The sequence below is a fragment of the Paralichthys olivaceus genome, chromosome 6, assembly GCF_024713975.1.
Source record: "Paralichthys olivaceus isolate ysfri-2021 chromosome 6, ASM2471397v2, whole genome shotgun sequence".
NCBI lineage: Eukaryota > Metazoa > Chordata > Actinopteri > Pleuronectiformes > Paralichthyidae > Paralichthys > Paralichthys olivaceus.
In genome coordinates this window covers 3,852,862-3,871,838 of record NC_091098.1, presented here as the reverse complement: position 1 = coordinate 3,871,838, position 18,977 = coordinate 3,852,862, and the positions used below count along the sequence as shown (strand labels likewise).

At 47.1% G+C, this 18,977-nt stretch overlaps 3 protein-coding genes, 1 long non-coding RNA gene and 5 other non-coding genes across 9 annotated transcripts; 7 read left to right on the top strand and 2 right to left on the bottom strand.

Annotated features, from left to right (window-relative positions):
* The first annotated feature begins 1,235 nt into the window (after positions 1 to 1,235).
* LOC138410595 (uncharacterized) lies at positions 1,236 to 3,141 on the top strand. Its single transcript, XM_069527399.1, has 3 exons — positions 1,236 to 1,926; positions 2,040 to 2,841; positions 2,918 to 3,141. The coding sequence occupies exons 1-3, from the start codon at positions 1,909 to 1,911 to the stop codon at positions 3,139 to 3,141; spliced, it is 1,044 nt and encodes a 347-aa protein (XP_069383500.1). The 5' UTR covers positions 1,236 to 1,908.
* A 50-nt stretch (positions 3,142 to 3,191) lies between these two features.
* Positions 3,192 to 5,210, top strand: LOC138410594 (uncharacterized). The gene is made up of 2 exons (XM_069527398.1): positions 3,192 to 3,746; positions 3,896 to 5,210. The coding sequence occupies exons 1-2, from the start codon at positions 3,192 to 3,194 to the stop codon at positions 4,976 to 4,978; spliced, it is 1,638 nt and encodes a 545-aa protein (XP_069383499.1). The 3' UTR covers positions 4,979 to 5,210.
* A 125-nt stretch (positions 5,211 to 5,335) lies between these two features.
* LOC138410596 (uncharacterized) lies at positions 5,336 to 5,988 on the bottom strand. Its single transcript, XR_011243300.1, has 2 exons — positions 5,627 to 5,988; positions 5,336 to 5,421 (listed from the first exon to the last, which is right to left on the bottom strand). It is a non-coding gene; the product is annotated as an uncharacterized lncRNA (long non-coding RNA).
* A 361-nt stretch (positions 5,989 to 6,349) lies between these two features.
* Positions 6,350 to 6,421, top strand: trnaq-cug (transfer RNA glutamine (anticodon CUG)). Its single transcript has one exon. It is a non-coding gene; the product is annotated as a tRNA-Gln (tRNA).
* A 4,364-nt stretch (positions 6,422 to 10,785) lies between these two features.
* On the top strand, positions 10,786 to 15,210 carry LOC138410561 (uncharacterized). Its single transcript, XM_069527295.1, has 6 exons — positions 10,786 to 11,781; positions 11,873 to 12,200; positions 12,314 to 13,115; positions 13,192 to 13,401; positions 13,494 to 13,978; positions 14,128 to 15,210. Exons 1-6 carry the CDS (start codon positions 11,258 to 11,260, stop codon positions 15,208 to 15,210), a joined length of 3,432 nt encoding a protein of 1,143 aa, XP_069383396.1. The 5' UTR covers positions 10,786 to 11,257.
* Positions 15,211 to 16,581: 1,371 nt separating this feature from the next.
* trnaq-cug (transfer RNA glutamine (anticodon CUG)) lies at positions 16,582 to 16,653 on the top strand. The gene has a single exon. It is a non-coding gene; the product is annotated as a tRNA-Gln (tRNA).
* Positions 16,654 to 17,617: 964 nt separating this feature from the next.
* On the top strand, positions 17,618 to 17,689 carry trnaq-uug (transfer RNA glutamine (anticodon UUG)). Its single transcript has one exon. It is a non-coding gene; the product is annotated as a tRNA-Gln (tRNA).
* Positions 17,690 to 18,379: 690 nt separating this feature from the next.
* On the bottom strand, positions 18,380 to 18,462 carry trnal-cag (transfer RNA leucine (anticodon CAG)). The gene has a single exon. It is a non-coding gene; the product is annotated as a tRNA-Leu (tRNA).
* Positions 18,463 to 18,808: 346 nt separating this feature from the next.
* Positions 18,809 to 18,880, top strand: trnaq-cug (transfer RNA glutamine (anticodon CUG)). Its single transcript has one exon. It is a non-coding gene; the product is annotated as a tRNA-Gln (tRNA).
* The last annotated feature ends 97 nt before the right edge of the window (positions 18,881 to 18,977 follow it).

The following is an 18,977-nucleotide window of genomic DNA, read 5'->3' as shown; positions in this document are numbered from 1 at the left end:
TACAGTACATGTTACAAAACTGTAGTTACTGTTAGTGTGGAAGTCCAAGAACATTGGCAGGAGAGTTACGACTCACTCTTAAGACACCAGGTTTCTCAATCCAGCCTAGGTAGCCGTGTGTGTGGTGTGTGCCTGAGAGAGAGAGAGAAAGAGAGAGAGAGATCAGCTCCAAAACAACTTATAATGCATACAAAATTAACATACAACATGCATACAAAATTACTATTCGTGCCCCTCATTCCCTCCTATCATACTGACATTCCAACCTGAAACATCCAAGTAGTTCATGTGTAGTTTCAGAAACAGAACACAACAACACAGAACATCTTGTTGGATATGTAACAGAAAGAAGTACAGCTGTGTTTTTTGATGCTCATACAACCATGGTACAGTTGGAGGTGCTTTGATGATGATCCTGCCTTGATCACATGGTGTCACACTTATTGCTTTTAATTAATTCATTAACTGATTAATTGTGTCATGTGATGAACATGCAAGTATACTACTTACTATGATCAGTAGGGCAGCAGTAAAGTCATCTACTGCATCTGCAATATCAGAGAAATGTGTCAAAAATCAATCTAAATACAAATGAACAGTCCCTTGCAAAACGCAAGGTGGAGAAACAGTCACGGTTACAGCAAAACAAATATTCTTCAGTACTTAATTTGTGATCCAATAAATAACTTGAAAATAATATTGCCTTTATTTGAATCTGCACTGTGACACACAATCAATCAAATAAACAATGATATAAATATATAATATAAAACAGTCAAATAAAATTGCTATACTATATACTGTAGAATAATAACTGAAGGTTTGATTGTGTGTGACTCTTGCCATGCTGTTACAGGCTCCAGACCCTCAGACAGCTGCTCAGGTGGTTGTGGTCCTGCAGCAGTGTGTGCTTCTGTGTCAGTAAGTAATTTAGCATTTCATATATCATAGAGCATCTGCAGTTCTTTTTACAAGTATCAAGCATGTTCATGTGTTATTTTGTCTTTGCCCAGACTGCGGACCCCAGGACTGACACACCTGAAGCTCCAGCGACTCCCCAGCTGCCCCGCCTGTGGTCAGAGGGCTTGCCAACTGCAGACCACAAGTGGATTGCAAAGACCCTCTTGAAGGTGGGGCCCAAGGGGAAACTGGAGCTTCAGCAAAACCTGAAGCTCTGGTACCATCCTCCACAGCCAAGCCAGCTGTACCACCAGGCTCCTGCACCGGACCGCTTTTTTGCGCATCCACTGCTGGTGTGGATGCCATATAAGTTGTGGAAGGTGAAGGTGGTCTGTCCCAACCCTGCCTGTGGCCAGCACCAACTCACAGGAGCAGGGTTGCACAAGAGAGCACGACGGGTCCTGGACGTGGACAGGATCTACAACATGGTGACAGAGACTCTGACCTGCACCAAATGTAGAGCCAACCATGTCTCATGGAGCCAGACTGTCCTCACACAGCTGGACTTGGCTCACCGTTCAGAGTTTCGGGTCATCCTCACACAAAAGTGAGTAACGTTTCTTTTCCCCTTTGCCTTGTCAAATAGAATGATGTAAAACATTCCAACTGATATATCTTGTATCCTATCTGTGACCAAGGTTTGCCTGTGACATCCGGGTGATCCGGCTTCTGCGGGAGAGAGGCCTGGGTAACAGTCCCACGAGACTCCTGAAGCAGCTGAAGGAGAACCACACAGAGGAGTGGCTGAATCGGGTGGCACGGTACACCACAGAGTGTGTGGACTTCCTCCAGCGCCCCGGACTGTTGCCCATAGCATTCCCTGAGCCTCCAGAGCCTGCTGTGGTGCCAAGTTGTAAGTGGCTCTTGTCCGTGTACAGCCAGGACATTCTTACAAGGCTGGACCACATCAAGGCCACAATCACGTCAACACATGGCACCATCCTTAAAATGGATTCAACCAAAAAGGTTAAACAATCTTTTTTTCTTTAAAATTAGGCTACTGATTATTAAATGCATCCTGTATTTCAGTATTTTTTTAATCATGTTCACTGAGGTCCTATATATTTTGTGTCCTTCAGATCACCAAGAAGCTGGCCGGAAAGGCCAAGGGGACAGCGCTCTGGCTCACCTCTGTGGGAAATGAGCATGGCCAGATACTCATGAGTGTGCTGACCGCTCAGGAGGGAGCTGGCCTGGACCTGATGGCAGCTGACTTGGTGAAGAGGTACCAGCAGGCTCGAGTGGATCCTCCTGTCGCCCTCTACGTGGACTGTGGCTGCTGTGCTGAGGCAGAGGAGACAAAGCTGAAGGCCAGATTCAGCGGGTGGCCAGCCCTCTCCATAAGGCTGGATATCTGGCACTTCATGCGCCGTCTGGCCCTGGGATGTGCAACAGATGCTCATCAACTGTACCCTCTGTTTATGTCACGTCTGTCTGCGTGCATATTCGAGTGGGATGCAACTGATTTGGCTCTGTTGCGTGTAGCTAAAAGACAGCAGCTTCAATCCCAGGGCCTGTCTTCCATCACGGATACTGACCTCAGCAAATACCTGACCAGGGAGGAGCTGGCTCTTCACTGTCGGAGGAGGACCCGTGGTGAGGAGACCACCGTCCGGCTGCTGGAGAATCTGTTGCAGGGACTCATGGGGACCAATGGGAACGACTCCCTTGGAGTTCCCCTGTTTGACAGGGAGAGGATAGAGCACATTTGGCGTGTCCAGAAGAAACATGTAAAGTGCATCCAGGACCTGCCAGGTGTTGCTCTGTACGCCAAAACAGGGGAGCTCACAAAGGGAGGGGTGCGGTTGCCCACCTTCAGATGTGCTCGAGGCTCCACATCTCTCGAGTCCTTTCACCTCCACCTGAACCGCTTCATTCCAGGTTTGTGTCCCTCAGACATGTTGCTCATTTAGTCTAATAATACTTTAGAATTTAATCTTTAAAAATTTACTTCTAGGAACCAGTGCCAACAGCCTGAATTTTCAGGCCTACCTGCTGGAAGGACTGCATCGGTGGAACCAGGATCGGGGTAGTGCTGCTCTAGCTGCCGGACCATCATCTTTACGCAGCTACTCTGGTGACCTGCTTCACTGTGTCAACAGCAATTATCAGAAGCTGTTTGGCAGGAAGGTGGCACCAGAGTTTAGTCCACCCTCGTGCTACACTGGTAAGCATCTGTGAACACACTAGTATTTCTGCTCGGTTTTAAAACCTCCTGTTAACTTTTGTAAATGATCCATTTTTCATATGTTGTTTCAGGAGAGCTCATTGGGGTGCAGTACCTGTTCAGGCAGACAGGTCAGGCACTGCAGGACATGCATCCTGATTCAGAGGAGACCGCTAAACTGGTTGAGCAGCATGAAGTGGAGGACAGCGTGGAGGAGGATGAGGGGTTCTCTGACCTCACAGGTGACCCCACAGTGCTGGACCTGGAGGTCCCTCAGGCTCCAGCCTCTCGGACTCCTCATCCCTCCACTACCACATCTGCTGTCGGTTCACTGGTCAGCAGCCTGGCCTCCAGCGTCTCCTCCCTGGCTCCCAGCAGATCCATCCTGGTTCCCGCCACATCCACCATGACCTCCGCCACATCCACCATGACCTCCGCCACATCCACCGTGACCTCCGCCACATCCGCCGTGACCTCCGCCGCATCCACCGTGACCTCCGCCGCATCCACCGTGAACTCCGCCGCATCCACCGTGACCTCCGCCACATCCACCATGACCTCCGCCACATCCACCTTTGCCTCATCCACTGTGTCCACGGGTTCGTCCTCTGACGATATGGTAAGTGTCTCAATTTAGAATAGTGTCGATCTATAGATAACTGTACATATATTTTATAAAACCCACAGCATTAATACAGTGTCATGAAAGCTCAGTGTCAATGAAGGTTTTACATTAATATTTTCTAACGTGTTTTATCCTTTGCCTAGGCTGTTGATGAGCAGAATGTTCCTGGGTACCAGCATGTGGACAGACTTGCTGAGTATTTGGTAGAGCTGCGGGAACAGTCTGCTCTCTGTCTCACCAACCAGCAGACGGACACAATCATCGCACTGTGGGGGAGCCTGGATGATGTGGACAAGCAGCGGGTGGTGTATGCAGCACGACACCAGGAGAGACTTTTGAGTGGACGGTTTCGAACACCAAAGAAGCCCTCAACAACTCCTGGTGTGGAGAGCACCACCCGTTGCATGTTGGGAGCAAGCAGTGCACCGGCTCAGTGGCCTGACTGCTGCCGTTTGGTGGAAAACATTTTCATCAGGCTCTGCAATCTCCACCCGAACCCAGTACGGAGAGGCAGGACGGCTGATTCCAGGTGGTCCCTAATTCTCAGGGACTACCATAAAATCAGACAGCTCGTGGTTGGTAACTCCCTGGTGATGCAGGGAACAGCCATTCAGCTGGTGGAGGTTAACCAGAACACCCTTGTTCAGTGGCACAATAAGCGACAGAAGCGACAGGAGCTGTCTGTGCTGCTTCAGGGCACCGGGGCTTTGCCACCAGCACTACCTGTGTCCAACGAGCCTCTTCCGGATGCAAGAGTGCTTCCTGCTGTGCCCAAGCCAGCTCATCGTGAACATCAATACCGGCTGCCTGAGAGTACAGCAGGGCAGGCACAGCAGAGACAGGCAGTTTGGAGTCAGCGCCCGCGCTCCATCGTGCCAAAGGGACATTTATTTGTCACACCTCCTCCAGCACCACGAACATTTCAAACCCCCTCCCCTCAGATCCTCAATCCAGCAGGACAAACTCTCAACCTTTTGCCAGTGGTCCGCCCTGTGTCTGTAGCTCAGCCACAAAGCAGCGCAGCTAAACGCACAGTGGAAGCTGGCACAGCCCTGAAGAGACCATACAGGCGGACAGTAGAGGCAAACACCTGTAAAAAGTGTGGTCAGTTCCGCACTGCTGACACTGGACACAGTCAGTACCGTGGCACAGTGTACTGTCCTCTGTCTGATCCTGTTCCCAAAGCTCAATGGTTGGAGGAAATGAGAAAAAAGTTGAACAAGTGATCATGTATGTATTGTAAATAGTAAAGAGTTGTAAATAGTAGTTGTATATAGTGTAGTAGTATTGTGTGTGTATTTAATTAATAATTTTAAATAATGGTTGTTTTGTAAATAGTTTAAAATGTTGTTTGTTAAAGTATTGATATATATAGTGTGTGCTTACTGTAAATAATAGATTTTTCTACTTTTTCATTGCATTTGTTGAACTTTTTTTGCTCTTTTTTTAATTAAATCTTTTTTCTCTTTTTAAGTGTTTCTTTGTTTCTTTTTTCTCTGAACAAACAAAACTGGTGTACAGCAAAAGTGTCCTAATATTAATAATAACAACAATAATGAAAATAAGAAATAATGACAACAATAAAAGTAACATAGTATTTTATTAACAAGAGAGGTTTCAGACGCTATCCAAGTCATGTGATGAGCCTGTGACAGTGAGCTTTTTGGTCCTGCAGGTAGGTGAGAGAAGAAAAGCAAAAAATCATTACACTTTACACATATTACACATAAATAATTTATCAAAATATTGACACTAAGTTACTATTACTACTACAAGGTGCAGGGAAGAACCTTAAAAGCAGCCGTTTCTTTGTACTAGTTATATATTGTCTAATAATTTACAACCTAAACTTTTGGGCTAGCCCAGCTTCATACCTGGGGAACCCCTCAAACACCTGGGAGTGTCAGCAGTGTGTGCGTCACGGTGACGCAGCAGGGGGAGCCACTCTCCTCCATTGAGAGTTTCCCTTTAAATTCCACAGTTCGGCGGTTCGAGTCCCGCCTCGGGCAAGGTCAAAATGTCAAAAGTTAGCTTTTTGCTTCCAGGCAGCTAGAAATACATGGAACAAATAGATATGGACACAAAATCTCCTCATTTTTCCTCTTTTTCTCATTTTTTCCCTTTTTCTCCCTTTTCTCTTCTTTTTTCTTCTTTTTTCTTTCCCCCCTCTCTCCCCCCTTCTTCCCCCTCCTTGACGGACGATTGTTCCCCAGCTTGAACGCAGCGCCTTAGACCGCTCGGCCATCCTGACTGCAAGAGCTCACCCAAGAGGATTTCGGGGATGTCGGAGGTGGGTGTGTTAATGATGTTTCTAACACATGACATCCTCTCAGCAGGCTTTACCACTCTCTGCAGGCACTTGCGGTCCATTGAAGTGGTGCAAACATACCACACGCTGAGGCAGCTGGTCAAGATGCTCTCAGTACTGCAGCTGTAGAAGTTGCAGAAGATATTCGGGGACAAGCCAAATTTCCTCAGCCTCTTTCGGAAGTGCAACCGCGGTAGTGCTTTCTTGAGCGGCTGGGTGGTGTTGAGTGTCCAGGTGAGGTCATTACTGATGCAGACACCCACGAATAACTTTTGTACTCATGTGCAATGGTTCCATGGTGTAATGGTCAGCACTCTGGACTCTGAATCCAGTGATCCGAGTTCAAGTCTCGGTGGGACCTGGTTTTGAGAGAGACTTTATGTTGAGTTTCACCAGATTATGTTCAAATGAGCCCATGTGAGAAAACAGCAGGGACACCGGTGTCAATGTAATGGCCATGGCAAACTTCGTATGTTACCTCACCGTAACTTTAATAAACCTGAGGTTTCTGTGTTGATGTAAACTCAACTGACCACCTGATCTCCTGCCACATTGTGCATATGAGAAACATCCTCCATATCTCAAGAGAAGGACTTAGAAAATCTGAAATTCAGTTTCCGTCGAGACTTTAACTCGGATCACTTTATTCAAAGTCCGGAGTGCTGAACATTACCCAATGGAGCCACAACAGAAAGCAAGCAAACTATCCTCACCGATGCTTCAGAATTGCTGCAGAGGCACATTATAGGCCAGGTATCCTTTTGCCATGCTGTATTACCCTGCTGTCCTGCACTTCACACCTCTGTACTGTCTGCCAGAGGGCAGAGGTGGGAACGGTCTGTGTTGGAGGTGGGTGGAGTCCTCAACAATAGAGCAGGCTCTTCTGTGGACACTGCAGTGGTAGATGTCCTGCAGAGAGGGGAGTGATGTCCTGACAATCCTCTCAGCAGTCTTTACCACTCTCTGCAGCAAATGATCCTCGCCCATGCTTCAGGATTGCTGCGGATGCACATTATAGGCCAGGTTTCCTTTTCCGTGCTGTATTACCCTGCTGTCCTGCACTTTGGTCAGCAGCATGCTTGCTGCTACACAGATATTTCACATAACAGTAGTATGACCTCTCGCATGATGCACACTTGCATTCTTTAGCCAATCATTTTGATGGAGTGTGATTAAAACAGTGAGTAGGGTTTTCTACATGTTGAATAAAGGGTGAGGGAGGAGGGAGGACTTGCGGTAGCACTATCAAAGGATACCTGGCCTATGACGCGCATCTGCAGTGATCCAGAACGGGCGGCGGCAAAAATAACTTCCAACTCTTTTGTGGTTCCAAGGTGTAATGGTCAGCACTCTGGCCAGGTATCCGAGTTCAAGTCTCGGTGGAACCTGAGAGTTGGTTTACGTAAAACCCTACTCACGAAATAGGGAGGAGGGAGGGAAGAGGATTTTTCTCATTCCATCAACGTGGCAGGACTTCTCGGACTCGTACTACAAAGCCACATTGGCATTTTTCGGGATAACTTCAGGTTAAATTCAGGGTTTCCACTCCTACGAAGGTCGTTCACTTCTTATCGGGATAAATCACCATGGTAACTTATGCTGAATGGATCAATAAAAACCATCTTCAGAGAAGAGGTCAAGAACCTGGAGAGCTGGTGGTAGAAGACAGAGGCCCATCATCAACTTCTGTCATGGATTCTGCTGGAAAACCAAATTCATTTTACTGTGAGTATATTTGTGAAACTGATAATATGTTTTGTAGGGTTGGGAAGAAGTTACAAGTAGAACTTTCTTAGATGAATAAGAAATAAAAGTGAAAAACAACAGATGCGGAGGAAACCACACGTGTCCCTTCGCCTTGGGGGCCCAAATTGCTAGATGCACCACATGGTGAGATACTGTAATACAGCGTGATACCCTGGCTGTGCCACCAAGAACAAGGCTTTTTCAACGGAGGTCTCATAGCTATGTAGGAAGTCAACAGACACCATATATAGAGACGTCCACCTGGAACAGATGTCCAGACATTTCAAAGTACTGATGTCTTGCTGCAGGCTATGCCCAAATGAAAAGCACAATGTCAGAAGTGGGATTCGAACCCACGCCTCCAGGGGAGACTGCGACCTGAACGCCAGCAGCCGCAGAAGCGTCCGTCCAACATTCGCAATGTTGATCTCCGAGAGCCAATCGGATTCGAAAGTCCAACATTCAACGACCAATCATTTCGCCGAATTCTTCCCCCGGTCCAACATTTGACCAATCACGGGGCGGAAATGTTGGACGGGGGATTTTATTTATCGTGGCCGACAGGGGGCGTTTAGAGCGGTGAATACGGCGCAGGAGCGGAGCGTTCGAAACGAGAAGAGAATAAAGCACGTCTGTTCAGTCGACATGGTGAGTATTTACGCATCTTATACACTTCTGTTCACGTTATAAGACGTCAGTTTGAGCCTAGAAGTGATTTCACCTCGCGCGCGTGTGTTGTCACGTCGTTTGCACAGTGCTAATTGTCATGTTGTTAACTTACAATGGCGTGTCGTCAGACGCGGTGACCCGTCCTAATGTATTCGTCGTAGAGTGCACACAGGTAGCATTCACAGGGTTATTACAGCGTTATGATGCCGCTGGTCCGGCTTTTATACCTGACACGTGTGTTGTCATGGCTGTTAAAGACGTGCATTCATTCATTCGCGTCCCTGAAGGCATCTTCTACCAAGCCAAAGACACACAAGGCGATGGCGGACTCAGAGTGGATGTCCCGGCTGAAGAAGTTTGCCAGCACTGGGGCCTGGCCGGCAGGTGAGGGGAACAGGCCAGCTCCCAGACAGAAGAAATGGTACGAGCTGTATCAAAGGGTAAGAGCACTGCGCAGTTTATTTTATTGCTTGTTATGTACTCTAATCATACTTTTACTCATGATAGAAAATACAGTGAAAGCCAATGAGTTAATAAACATGTCATGAGCAAGTCATTTACATCAGCTCTGTGTCTGTGTTCATTTATATCAACTGTTATTTTTAGATTGAGAAATGTCCCATGCAGACGCATGGACAGATGTCCTTGTTTGGTCAGCTCAGGAAGTGTACCTGTGGATTCCACGCTCCGAAGGTAACACTGGTCAGTTCAAGACTCAAGCAGTGTGTGTTCATATGTTTGTGTGTGTGCGCATGCATATCAGTGCAGATGCTAATTATGATAAATCTATTCTGTAACGAACCAACAGCCAACCGGAGCGAGTGCTGCTCAGGGGCCCACGCAGCAACGACCTGCAGCAGTGGGTCTGACCCAGAGCACCACTTCAGCGGCTGGTCCGCCACAGCGTACCATGGGTCAGCAGAGTCCAGCTGTGGGTCCAGTCCACACCACTGTAGGACAAAGTGCTGCTGTGGGACAGGTTCTGGGAGCAGGAGGACCGAAGCAGCAACCATTATTGAATTTGGCAATGGTATTTGGACATTTAGACACTCGTAACTGACCACGAATGTCTGACTCACAGGATTATAGTTTGACAGTATAGTCCTCTAATGATACAGTCTGGTGGTGTTTTTATTCCCTTCCAGTTCACCAAGCCAAGATTCGGTGGTGCTCATGTTGCTGCTGCAAAGCCAAATCTCTGCAGAGCCCGAAAAGTATCCCAGGTAAGAAGAGATCAAAAAGCAACCTGTTTTATTAATGCAGCTGTGTTATTAATGCAAGTGACTTATGACTGAATGCTTTACAGACCCAAGTCACCGACTCTGCTGAAGCAAGCTCCAGTTCAGCAGCCAACATTGCTGTCTCAGTGAGTAATTACACCTGTTTGAATACAGTCTATTACAGTGTGTCTATACAAGATTATTAAGAATAGTAAAAAACATTCAAATCAAAAAGTACCTAGGCTGAATTATTGTGTACACGGTTAGAAATTAAAGGCACTTTTGTTAAGGAAAACATGTTAATAGATGCCACTTTCACAAAATCTCTGTTTGAAACATGGCTACAAGCAGATGGCGAACCATAATAAAATAAACCTACTGATTTGTATGTAAGAGAAAACCCTTCACAGCTTCTTACTGCTCTTTACTTTTTATTTGAGTGTAAAGTTGACATGCAAAACCTTCACATGCAGTACAATTGCATGTTAAATATAAAAAAAGGTTTGGTAAATATAAAGTCTGGGCAAAACAGTTCAAATTAAAAAAAATATCAGTATAATGAACATCACTATACAGTACATGTTACAAAACTGTAGTTACTGTTAGTGTGGAAGTCCAAGAACATTGGCAGGAGAGTTACGACTCACTCAATCCAGCCTAGGTAGCCGTGTGTGTGGTGTGTGCCTGAGAGAGAGAGAGAAAGAGAGAGAGAGATCAGCTCCAAAACAACTTATAATGCATACAAAATTAACATACAACATGCATACAAAATTACTATTCGTGCCCCTCATTCCCTCCTATCATACTGACATTCCAACCTGAAACATCCAAGTAGTTCATGTGTAGTTTCAGAAACAGAACACAACAACACAGAACATCTTGTTGGATATGTAACAGAAAGAAGTACAGCTGTGTTTTTTGATGCTCATACAACCATGGTACAGTTGGAGGTGTTTTGATGATGATCCCGCCTTGATCACAGAGTTAGCAATAAGTGTGACACATGGTGTCACACTTATTGCTTTTAATTAATTCATTAACTGATTAATTGTGTCATGTGATGAACATGCAAGTATACTACTTACTATGATCAGTAGGGCAGCAGTAAAGTCATCTACTGCATCTGCAATATCAGAGAAATGTGTCAAAAATCAATCTAAATACAAATGAACAGTCCCTTGCAAAACGCAAGGTGGAGAAACAGTCACGGTTACAGCAAAACAAATATTCTTCAGTACTTAATTTGTGATCCAATAAATAACTTGAAAATAATATTGCCTTTATTTGAATCTGCACTGTGACACACAATCAATCAAATAAACAATGATATAAATATATAATATAAAACAGTCAAATAAAATTGCTATACTATATACTGTAGAATAATAACTGAAGGTTTGATTGTGTGTGACTCTTGCCATGCTGTTACAGGCTCCAGACCCTCAGACAGCTGCTCAGGTGGTTGTACCAGGTCCTGCAGCAGTGTGTGCTTCTGTGTCAGTAAGTAATTAAGCATTTCATATATCATAGAGCATCTGCAGTTCTTTTTACAAGTATCAAGCATGTTCATGTGTTATTTTGTCTTTGCCCAGACTGCGGACCCCAGGACTGACACACCTGAAGCTCCAGCGACTCCCCAGCTGCCCCGCCTGTGGTCAGAGGGCTTGCCAACTGCAGACCACAAGTGGATTGCAAAGACCCTCTTGAAGGTGGGGCCCAAGGGGAAACTGGAGCTTCAGCAAAACCTGAAGCTCTGGTACCATCCGCCACAGCCAAGCCAGCTGTACCACCAGGCTCCTGCACCGGACCGCTTTTTTGCGCATCCACTGCTGGTGTGGATGCCATATAAGTTGTGGAAGGTGAAGGTGGTCTGTCCCAACCCTGCCTGTGGCCAGCACCAACTCACAGGAGCAGGGTTGCACAAGAGAGCACGACGGGTCCTGGACGTGGACAGGATCTACAACATGGTGACAGAGACTCTGACCTGCACCAAATGTAGAGCCAACCATGTCTCATGGAGCCAGACTGTCCTCACACAGCTGGACTTGGCTCACCGTTCAGAGTTTCGGGTCATCCTCACACAAAAGTGAGTAACGTTTCTTTTCCCCTTTGCCTTGTCAAATAGAATGATGTAAAACATTCCAACTGATATATCTTGTATCCTATCTGTGACCAAGGTTTGCCTGTGACATCCGGGTGATCCGGCTTCTGCGGGAGAGAGGCCTGGGTAACAGTCCCACGAGACTCCTGAAGCAGCTGAAGGAGAACCACACAGAGGAGTGGCTGAATCGGGTGGCACGGTACACCACAGAGTGTGTGGACTTCCTCCAGCGCCCCGGACTGTTGCCCATAGCATTCCCTGAGCCTCCAGAGCCTGCTGTGGTGCCAAGTTGTAAGTGGCTCTTGTCCGTGTACAGCCAGGACATTCTTACAAGGCTGGACCACATCAAGGCCACAATCACGTCAACACATGGCACCATCCTTAAAATGGATTCAACCAAAAAGGTTAAACAATCTTTTTTTCTTTAAAATTAGGCTACTGATTATTAAATGCATCCTGTATTTCAGTATTTTTTTAATCATGTTCACTGAGGTCCTATATATTTTGTGTCCTTCAGATCACCAAGAAGCTGGCCGGAAAGGCCAAGGGGACAGCGCTCTGGCTCACCTCTGTGGGAAATGAGCATGGCCAGATACTCATGAGTGTGCTGACCGCTCAGGAGGGAGCTGGCCTGGACCTGATGGCAGCTGACTTGGTGAAGAGGTACCAGCAGGCTCGAGTGGATCCTCCTGTCGCCCTCTACGTGGACTGTGGCTGCTGTGCTGAGGCAGAGGAGACAAAGCTGAAGGCCAGATTCAGCGGGTGGCCAGCCCTCTCCATAAGGCTGGATATCTGGCACTTCATGCGCCGTCTGGCCCTGGGATGTGCAACAGATGCTCATCAACTGTACCCTCTGTTTATGTCACGTCTGTCTGCGTGCATATTCGAGTGGGATGCAACTGATTTGGCTCTGTTGCGTGTAGCTAAAAGACAGCAGCTTCAATCCCAGGGCCTGTCTTCCATCACGGATACTGACCTCAGCAAATACCTGACCAGGGAGGAGCTGGCTCTTCACTGTCGGAGGAGGACCCGTGGTGAGGAGACCACCGTCCGGCTGCTGGAGAATCTGTTGCAGGGACTCATGGGGACCAATGGGAACGACTCCCTTGGAGTTCCCCTGTTTGACAGGGAGAGGATAGAGCACATTTGGCGTGTCCAGAAGAAACATGTAAAGTGCATCCAGGACCTGCCAGGTGTTGCTCTGTACGCCAAAACAGGGGAGCTCACAAAGGGAGGGGTGCGGTTGCCCACCTTCAGATGTGCTCGAGGCTCCACATCTCTCGAGTCCTTTCACCTCCACCTGAACCGCTTCATTCCAGGTTTGTGTCCCTCAGACATGTTGCTCATTTAGTCTAATAATACTTTAGAATTTAATCTTTAAAAATTTACTTCTAGGAACCAGTGCCAACAGCCTGAATTTTCAGGCCTACCTGCTGGAAGGACTGCATCGGTGGAACCAGGATCGGGGTAGTGCTGCTCTAGCTGCCGGACCATCATCTTTACGCAGCTACTCTGGTGACCTGCTTCACTGTGTCAACAGCAATTATCAGAAGCTGTTTGGCAGGAAGGTGGCACCAGAGTTTAGTCCACCCTCGTGCTACACTGGTAAGCATCTGTGAACACACTAGTATTTCTGCTCGGTTTTAGAACCTCCTGTTAACTTTTGTAAATGATCCATTTTTCATATGTTGTTTCAGGAGAGCTCATCGGGGTGCAGTACCTGTTCAGGCAGACAGGTCAGGCACTGCAGGACATGCATCCTGATTCAGAGGAGACCGCTAAACTGGTTGAGCAGCATGAAGTGGAGGACAGCGTGGAGGAGGATGAGGGGTTCTCTGACCTCACAGGTGACCCCACAGTGCTGGACCTGGAGGTCCCTCAGGCTCCAGCCTCTCGGACTCCTCATCCCTCCACTACCACATCTGCTGTCGGTTCACTGGTCAGCAGCCTGGCCTCCAGCGTCTCCTCCCTGGCTCCCAGCAGATCCATCCTGGTTCCCGCCACATCCACCATGACCTCCGCCACATCCACCGTGACCTCCGCCACATCCGCCGTGACCTCCGCCGCATCCACCGTGAACTCCGCCGCATCCACCGTGACCTCCGCCACATCCACCATGACCTCCGCCACATCCACCTTTGCCTCATCCACTGTGTCCACGGGTTCGTCCTCTGACGATATGGTAAGTGTCTCAATTTAGAAAAGTGTCGATCTATAGATAACTGTACATATATTTTATAAAACCCACAGCATTAATACAGTGTCATGAAAGCTCAGTGTCAATGAAGGTTTTACATTAATATTTTCTAACGTGTTTTATCCTTTGCCTAGGCTGTTGATGAGCAGAATGTTCCTGGGTACCAGCATGTGGACAGACTTGCTGAGTATTTGGTAGAGCTGCGGGAACAGTCTGCTCTCTGTCTCACCAACCAGCAGACGGACACAATCATCGCACTGTGGGGGAGCCTGGATGATGTGGACAAGCAGCGGGTGGTGTATGCAGCACGACACCAGGAGAGACTTTTGAGTGGACGGTTTCGAACACCAAAGAAGCCCTCAACAACTCCTGGTGTGGAGAGCACCACCCGTTGCATGTTGGGAGCAAGCAGTGCACCGGCTCAGTGGCCTGACTGCTGCCGTTTGGTGGAAAACATTTTCATCAGGCTCTGCAATCTCCACCCGAACCCAGTGCGGAGAGGCAGGACGGCTGATTCCAGGTGGTCCCTAATTCTCAGGGACTACCATAAAATCAGACAGCTCGTGGTTGGTAACTCCCTGGTGATGCAGGGAACAGCCATTCAGCTGGTGGAGGTTAACCAGAACACCCTTGTTCAGTGGCACAATAAGCGACAGAAGCGACAGGAGCTGTCTGTGCTGCTTCAGGGCACCGGGGCTTTGCCACCAGCACTACCTGTGTCCAACGAGCCTCTTCCGGATGCAAGAGTGCTTCCTGCTGTGCCCAAGCCAGCTCATCGTGAACATCAATACCGGCTGCCTGAGAGTACAGCAGGGCAGGCACAGCAGAGACAGGCAGTTTGGAGTCAGCGCCCGCGCTCCATCGTGCCAAAGGGACATTTATTTGTCACACCTCCTCCAGCACCACGAACATTTCAAACCCCCTCCCCTCAGATCCTCAATCCAGCAGGACAAACTCTCAACCTTTTGCCAGTGGTCCGCCCTGTGTCTGTAGCTCAGCCACAAAGCAGCGCAGTTAAACGCACAGTGGAAGCTGGCACAGCCCTGAAGAGACCATACAGGCGGACAGTAGAGGCAAACACCTGCAAAAAGTGTGGTCAGTTCCGCACTGCTGACACTGGACACAGTCAGTACCGTGGCACAGTGTACTGTCCTCTGTCTGATCCTGTTCCCAAAGCTCAATGGTTGGAGGAAATGAGAAAAAAGTCGAACAAGTGATCATGTATGTATTGTAAATAGTAAAGAGTTGTAAATAGTAGTTGTATATAGTGTAGTAGTATTGTGTGTGTATTTAATTAATAATTCTAAATAATGGTTGTTTTGTAAATAGTTTAAAATGTTGTTTGTTAAAGTATTGATATATATAGTGTGTGCTTACTGTAAATAATAGATTTTTCTACTTTTTCATTGCATTTGTTGAACTTTTTTTGCTCTTTTTTTAATTAAATCTTTTTTCTCTTTTTAAGTGTTTCTTTGTTTCTTTTTTCTCTGAACAAACAAAACTGGTGTACAGCAAAAGTGTCCTAATATTAATAATAACAACAATAATGAAAATAAGAAATAATGACAACAATAAAAGTAACATAGTATTTTATTAACAAGAGAGGTTTCAGACGCTATCCAAGTCATGTGATGAGCCTGTGACAGTGAGCTTTTTGGTCCTGCAGGTAGGTGAGAGAAGAAAAGCAAAAAATCATTACACTTTACACATATTACACATAAATAATTTATCAAAATATTGACACTAAGTTACTATTACTACTACAAGGTGCAGGGAAGAACCTTAAAAGCAGCCGTTTCTTTGTAGTAGTTATAAATTGTCTAATAATTTACAACCTAAACTTTTGGGCTAGCCCAGCTTCATACCTGGGGAACCCCTCAAACACCTGGGAGTGTCAGCAGTGTGTGCGTCACGGTGACGCAGCAGGGGGAGCCACTCTCCTCCATTGAGAGTTTCCCTTTAAATTCCACAGTTCGGCGGTTCGAATCCCGCCTCGGGCAAGGTCAAAATGTCAAAAGTTAGCTTTTTGCTTCCAGGCAGCTAGAAATACATGGAACAAATAGATATGGACACAAAATCTCCTCATTTTTCCTCTTTTTCTCATTTTTTCCCTTTTTCTCCCTTTTCTCTTCTTTTTTCTTCTTTTTTCTTTCCCCCCTCTCTCCCCCCTTCTTCCCCCTCCTTGACGGACGATTGTTCCCCAGCTTGAACGCAGCGCCTTAGACCGCTCGGCCATCCTGACTGCAAGAGCTCACCCAAGAGGATTTCGGGGATGTCGGAGGTGGGTGTGTTAATGATGTTTCTAACACATGACATCCTCTCAGCAGGCTTTACCACTCTCTGCAGGCACTTGCGGTCCATTGAAGTGGTGCTGACATACCACACGCTGAGGCAGCTGGTCAAGATGCTCTCAGTACTGCAGCTGTAGAAGTTGCAGAAGATATTCGGGGACAAGCCAAATTTCCTCAGCCTCTTTCGGAAGTGCAACCGCGGTAGTGCTTTCTTGAGCGGCTGGGTGGTGTTGAGTGTCCAGGTGAGGTCATTACTGATGCAGACACCCACGAATAACTTTTGTACTCATGTGCAATGGTTCCATGGTGTAATGGTCAGCACTCTGGACTCTGAATCCAGTGATCCGAGTTCAAGTCTCGGTGGGACCTGGTTTTGAGAGAGACTTTATGTTGAGTTTCACCAGATTATGTTCAAATGAGCCCATGTGAGAAAACAGCAGGGACACCGGTGTCAATGTAATGGCCATGGCAAACTTCGTATGTTACCTCACCGTAACTTTAATAAACCTGAGGTTTCTGTGTTGATGTAAACTCAACTGACCACCTGATCTCCTGCCACATTGTGCATATGAGAAACATCCTCCATATCTCAAGAGAAGGACTTAGAAAATCTGAAATTCAGTTTCCGTCGAGACTTTAACTCGGATCACTTTATTCAAAGTCCGGAGTGCTGAACATTACCCAATGGAGCCACAACAGAAAGCAAGCAAACTATCCTCACCGATGCTTCAGAATTGCTGCAGAGGCACATTATAGGCCAGGTATCCTTTTGCCATGCTGTATTACCCTGCTGTCCTGCACTTCACACCTCTGTACTGTCTGCCAGAGGGCAGAGGTGGGAACGGTCTGTGTTGGAGGTGGGTGGAGTCCTCAACAATAGAGCAGGCTCTTCTGTGGACACTGCAGTGGTAGATGTCCTGCAGAGAGGGGAGTGATGTCCTGACAATCCTCTCAGCAGTCTTTACCACTCTCTGCAGCAAATGATCCTCGCCCATGCTTCAGGATTGCTGCGGATGCACATTATAGGCCAGGTTTCCTTTTCCGTGCTGTATTACCCTGCTGTCCTGCACTTTGGTCAGCAGCATGCTTGCTGCTACACAGATATTTCACATAACAGTAGTATGACCTCTCGCATGATGCACACTTGCATTCTTTAGCCAATCATTTTGATGGAGTGTGATTAAAACAGTGAGTAGGGTTTTCTACATGTTGAATAAAGGGTGAGGGAGGAGGGAGGACTTGCGGTAGCACTATCAAAGGATACCTGGCCTATGACGCGCATCTGCAGTGATCCAGAACGGGCGGCGGCAAAAATAACTTCCAACTCTTTTGTGGTTCCAAGGTGTAATGGTCAGCACTCTGGACTTTGAATCCAGTGATCCGAGTTCAAGTCTCGGTGGAACCTGAGAGTTGGTTTACGTAAAACCCTACTCACGAAATAGGGAGGAGGGAGGGAAGAGGATTTTTCTCATTCCATCAACGTGGCAGGACTTCTCGGACTCGTACTACAAAGCCACATTGGCATTTTTCGGGATAACTTCAGGTTAAATTCAGGGTTTCCACTCCTACGAAGGTCGTTCACTTCTTATCGGGATAAATCACCATGGTAACTTATGCTGAATGGATCAATAAAAACCATCTTCAGAGAAGAGGTCAAGAACCTGGAGAGCTGGTGGTAGAAGACAGAGGCCCATCATCAACTTCTGTCATGGATTCTGCTGGAAAACCAAATTCATTTTACTGTGAGTATATTTGTGAAACTGATAATATGTTTTGTAGGGTTGGGAAGAAGTTACAAGTAGAACTTTCTTAGATGAATAAGAAATAAAAGTGAAAAACAACAGATGCGGAGGAAACCACACGTGTCCCTTCGCCTTGGGGGCCCAAATTGCTAGATGCACCACATGGTGAGATACTGTAATACAGCGTGATACCCTGGCTGTGCCACCAAGAACAAGGCTTTTTCAACGGAGGTCTCATAGCTATGTAGGAAGTCAACAGACACCATATATAGAGACGTCCACCTGGAACAGATGTCCAGACATTTCAAAGTACTGATGTCTTGCTGCAGGCTATGCCCAAATGAAAAGCACAATGTCAGAAGTGGGATTCGAACCCACGCCTCCAGGGGAGACTGCGACCTGAACGCAGCGCCTTAGACCGCTCGGCCATCCTGACTGCAAGAGCTCACCCAAGAGGATTTCGGGGATGTCGGAGGTGGGTGTGTTAATGATGTTTCTAACACATGACATCCTCTCAGCAGGCTTTACCACTCTCTGCAGGCACTTGCGGTCCATTGAAGTGGTGCTGACATACCACACGCTGAGGCAGCTGGTCAAGATGCTCTCAGTACTGCAGCTGTAGAAGTTGCAGAAGATATTCGGGGACAAGCCAAATTTCCTCAGCCTCTTTCGGAAGTGCAACCGCGGTAGTGCTTTCTTGAGCGGCTGGGTGGTGTTGAGTGTCCAGGTGAGGTCATTACTGATGCAGACACCCACGAATAACTTTTTTACTCATGTGCAATGGTTCCATGGTGTAATGGTCAGCACTCTGGACTCTGAATCCAGTGATCCGAGTTCAAGTCTCGGTGGGACCTGGTTTTGAGAGAGACTTTATGTTGAGTTTCACCAGATTATGTTCAAATGAGCCCATGTGAGAAAACAGCAGGGACACCGGTGTCAATGTAATGGCCA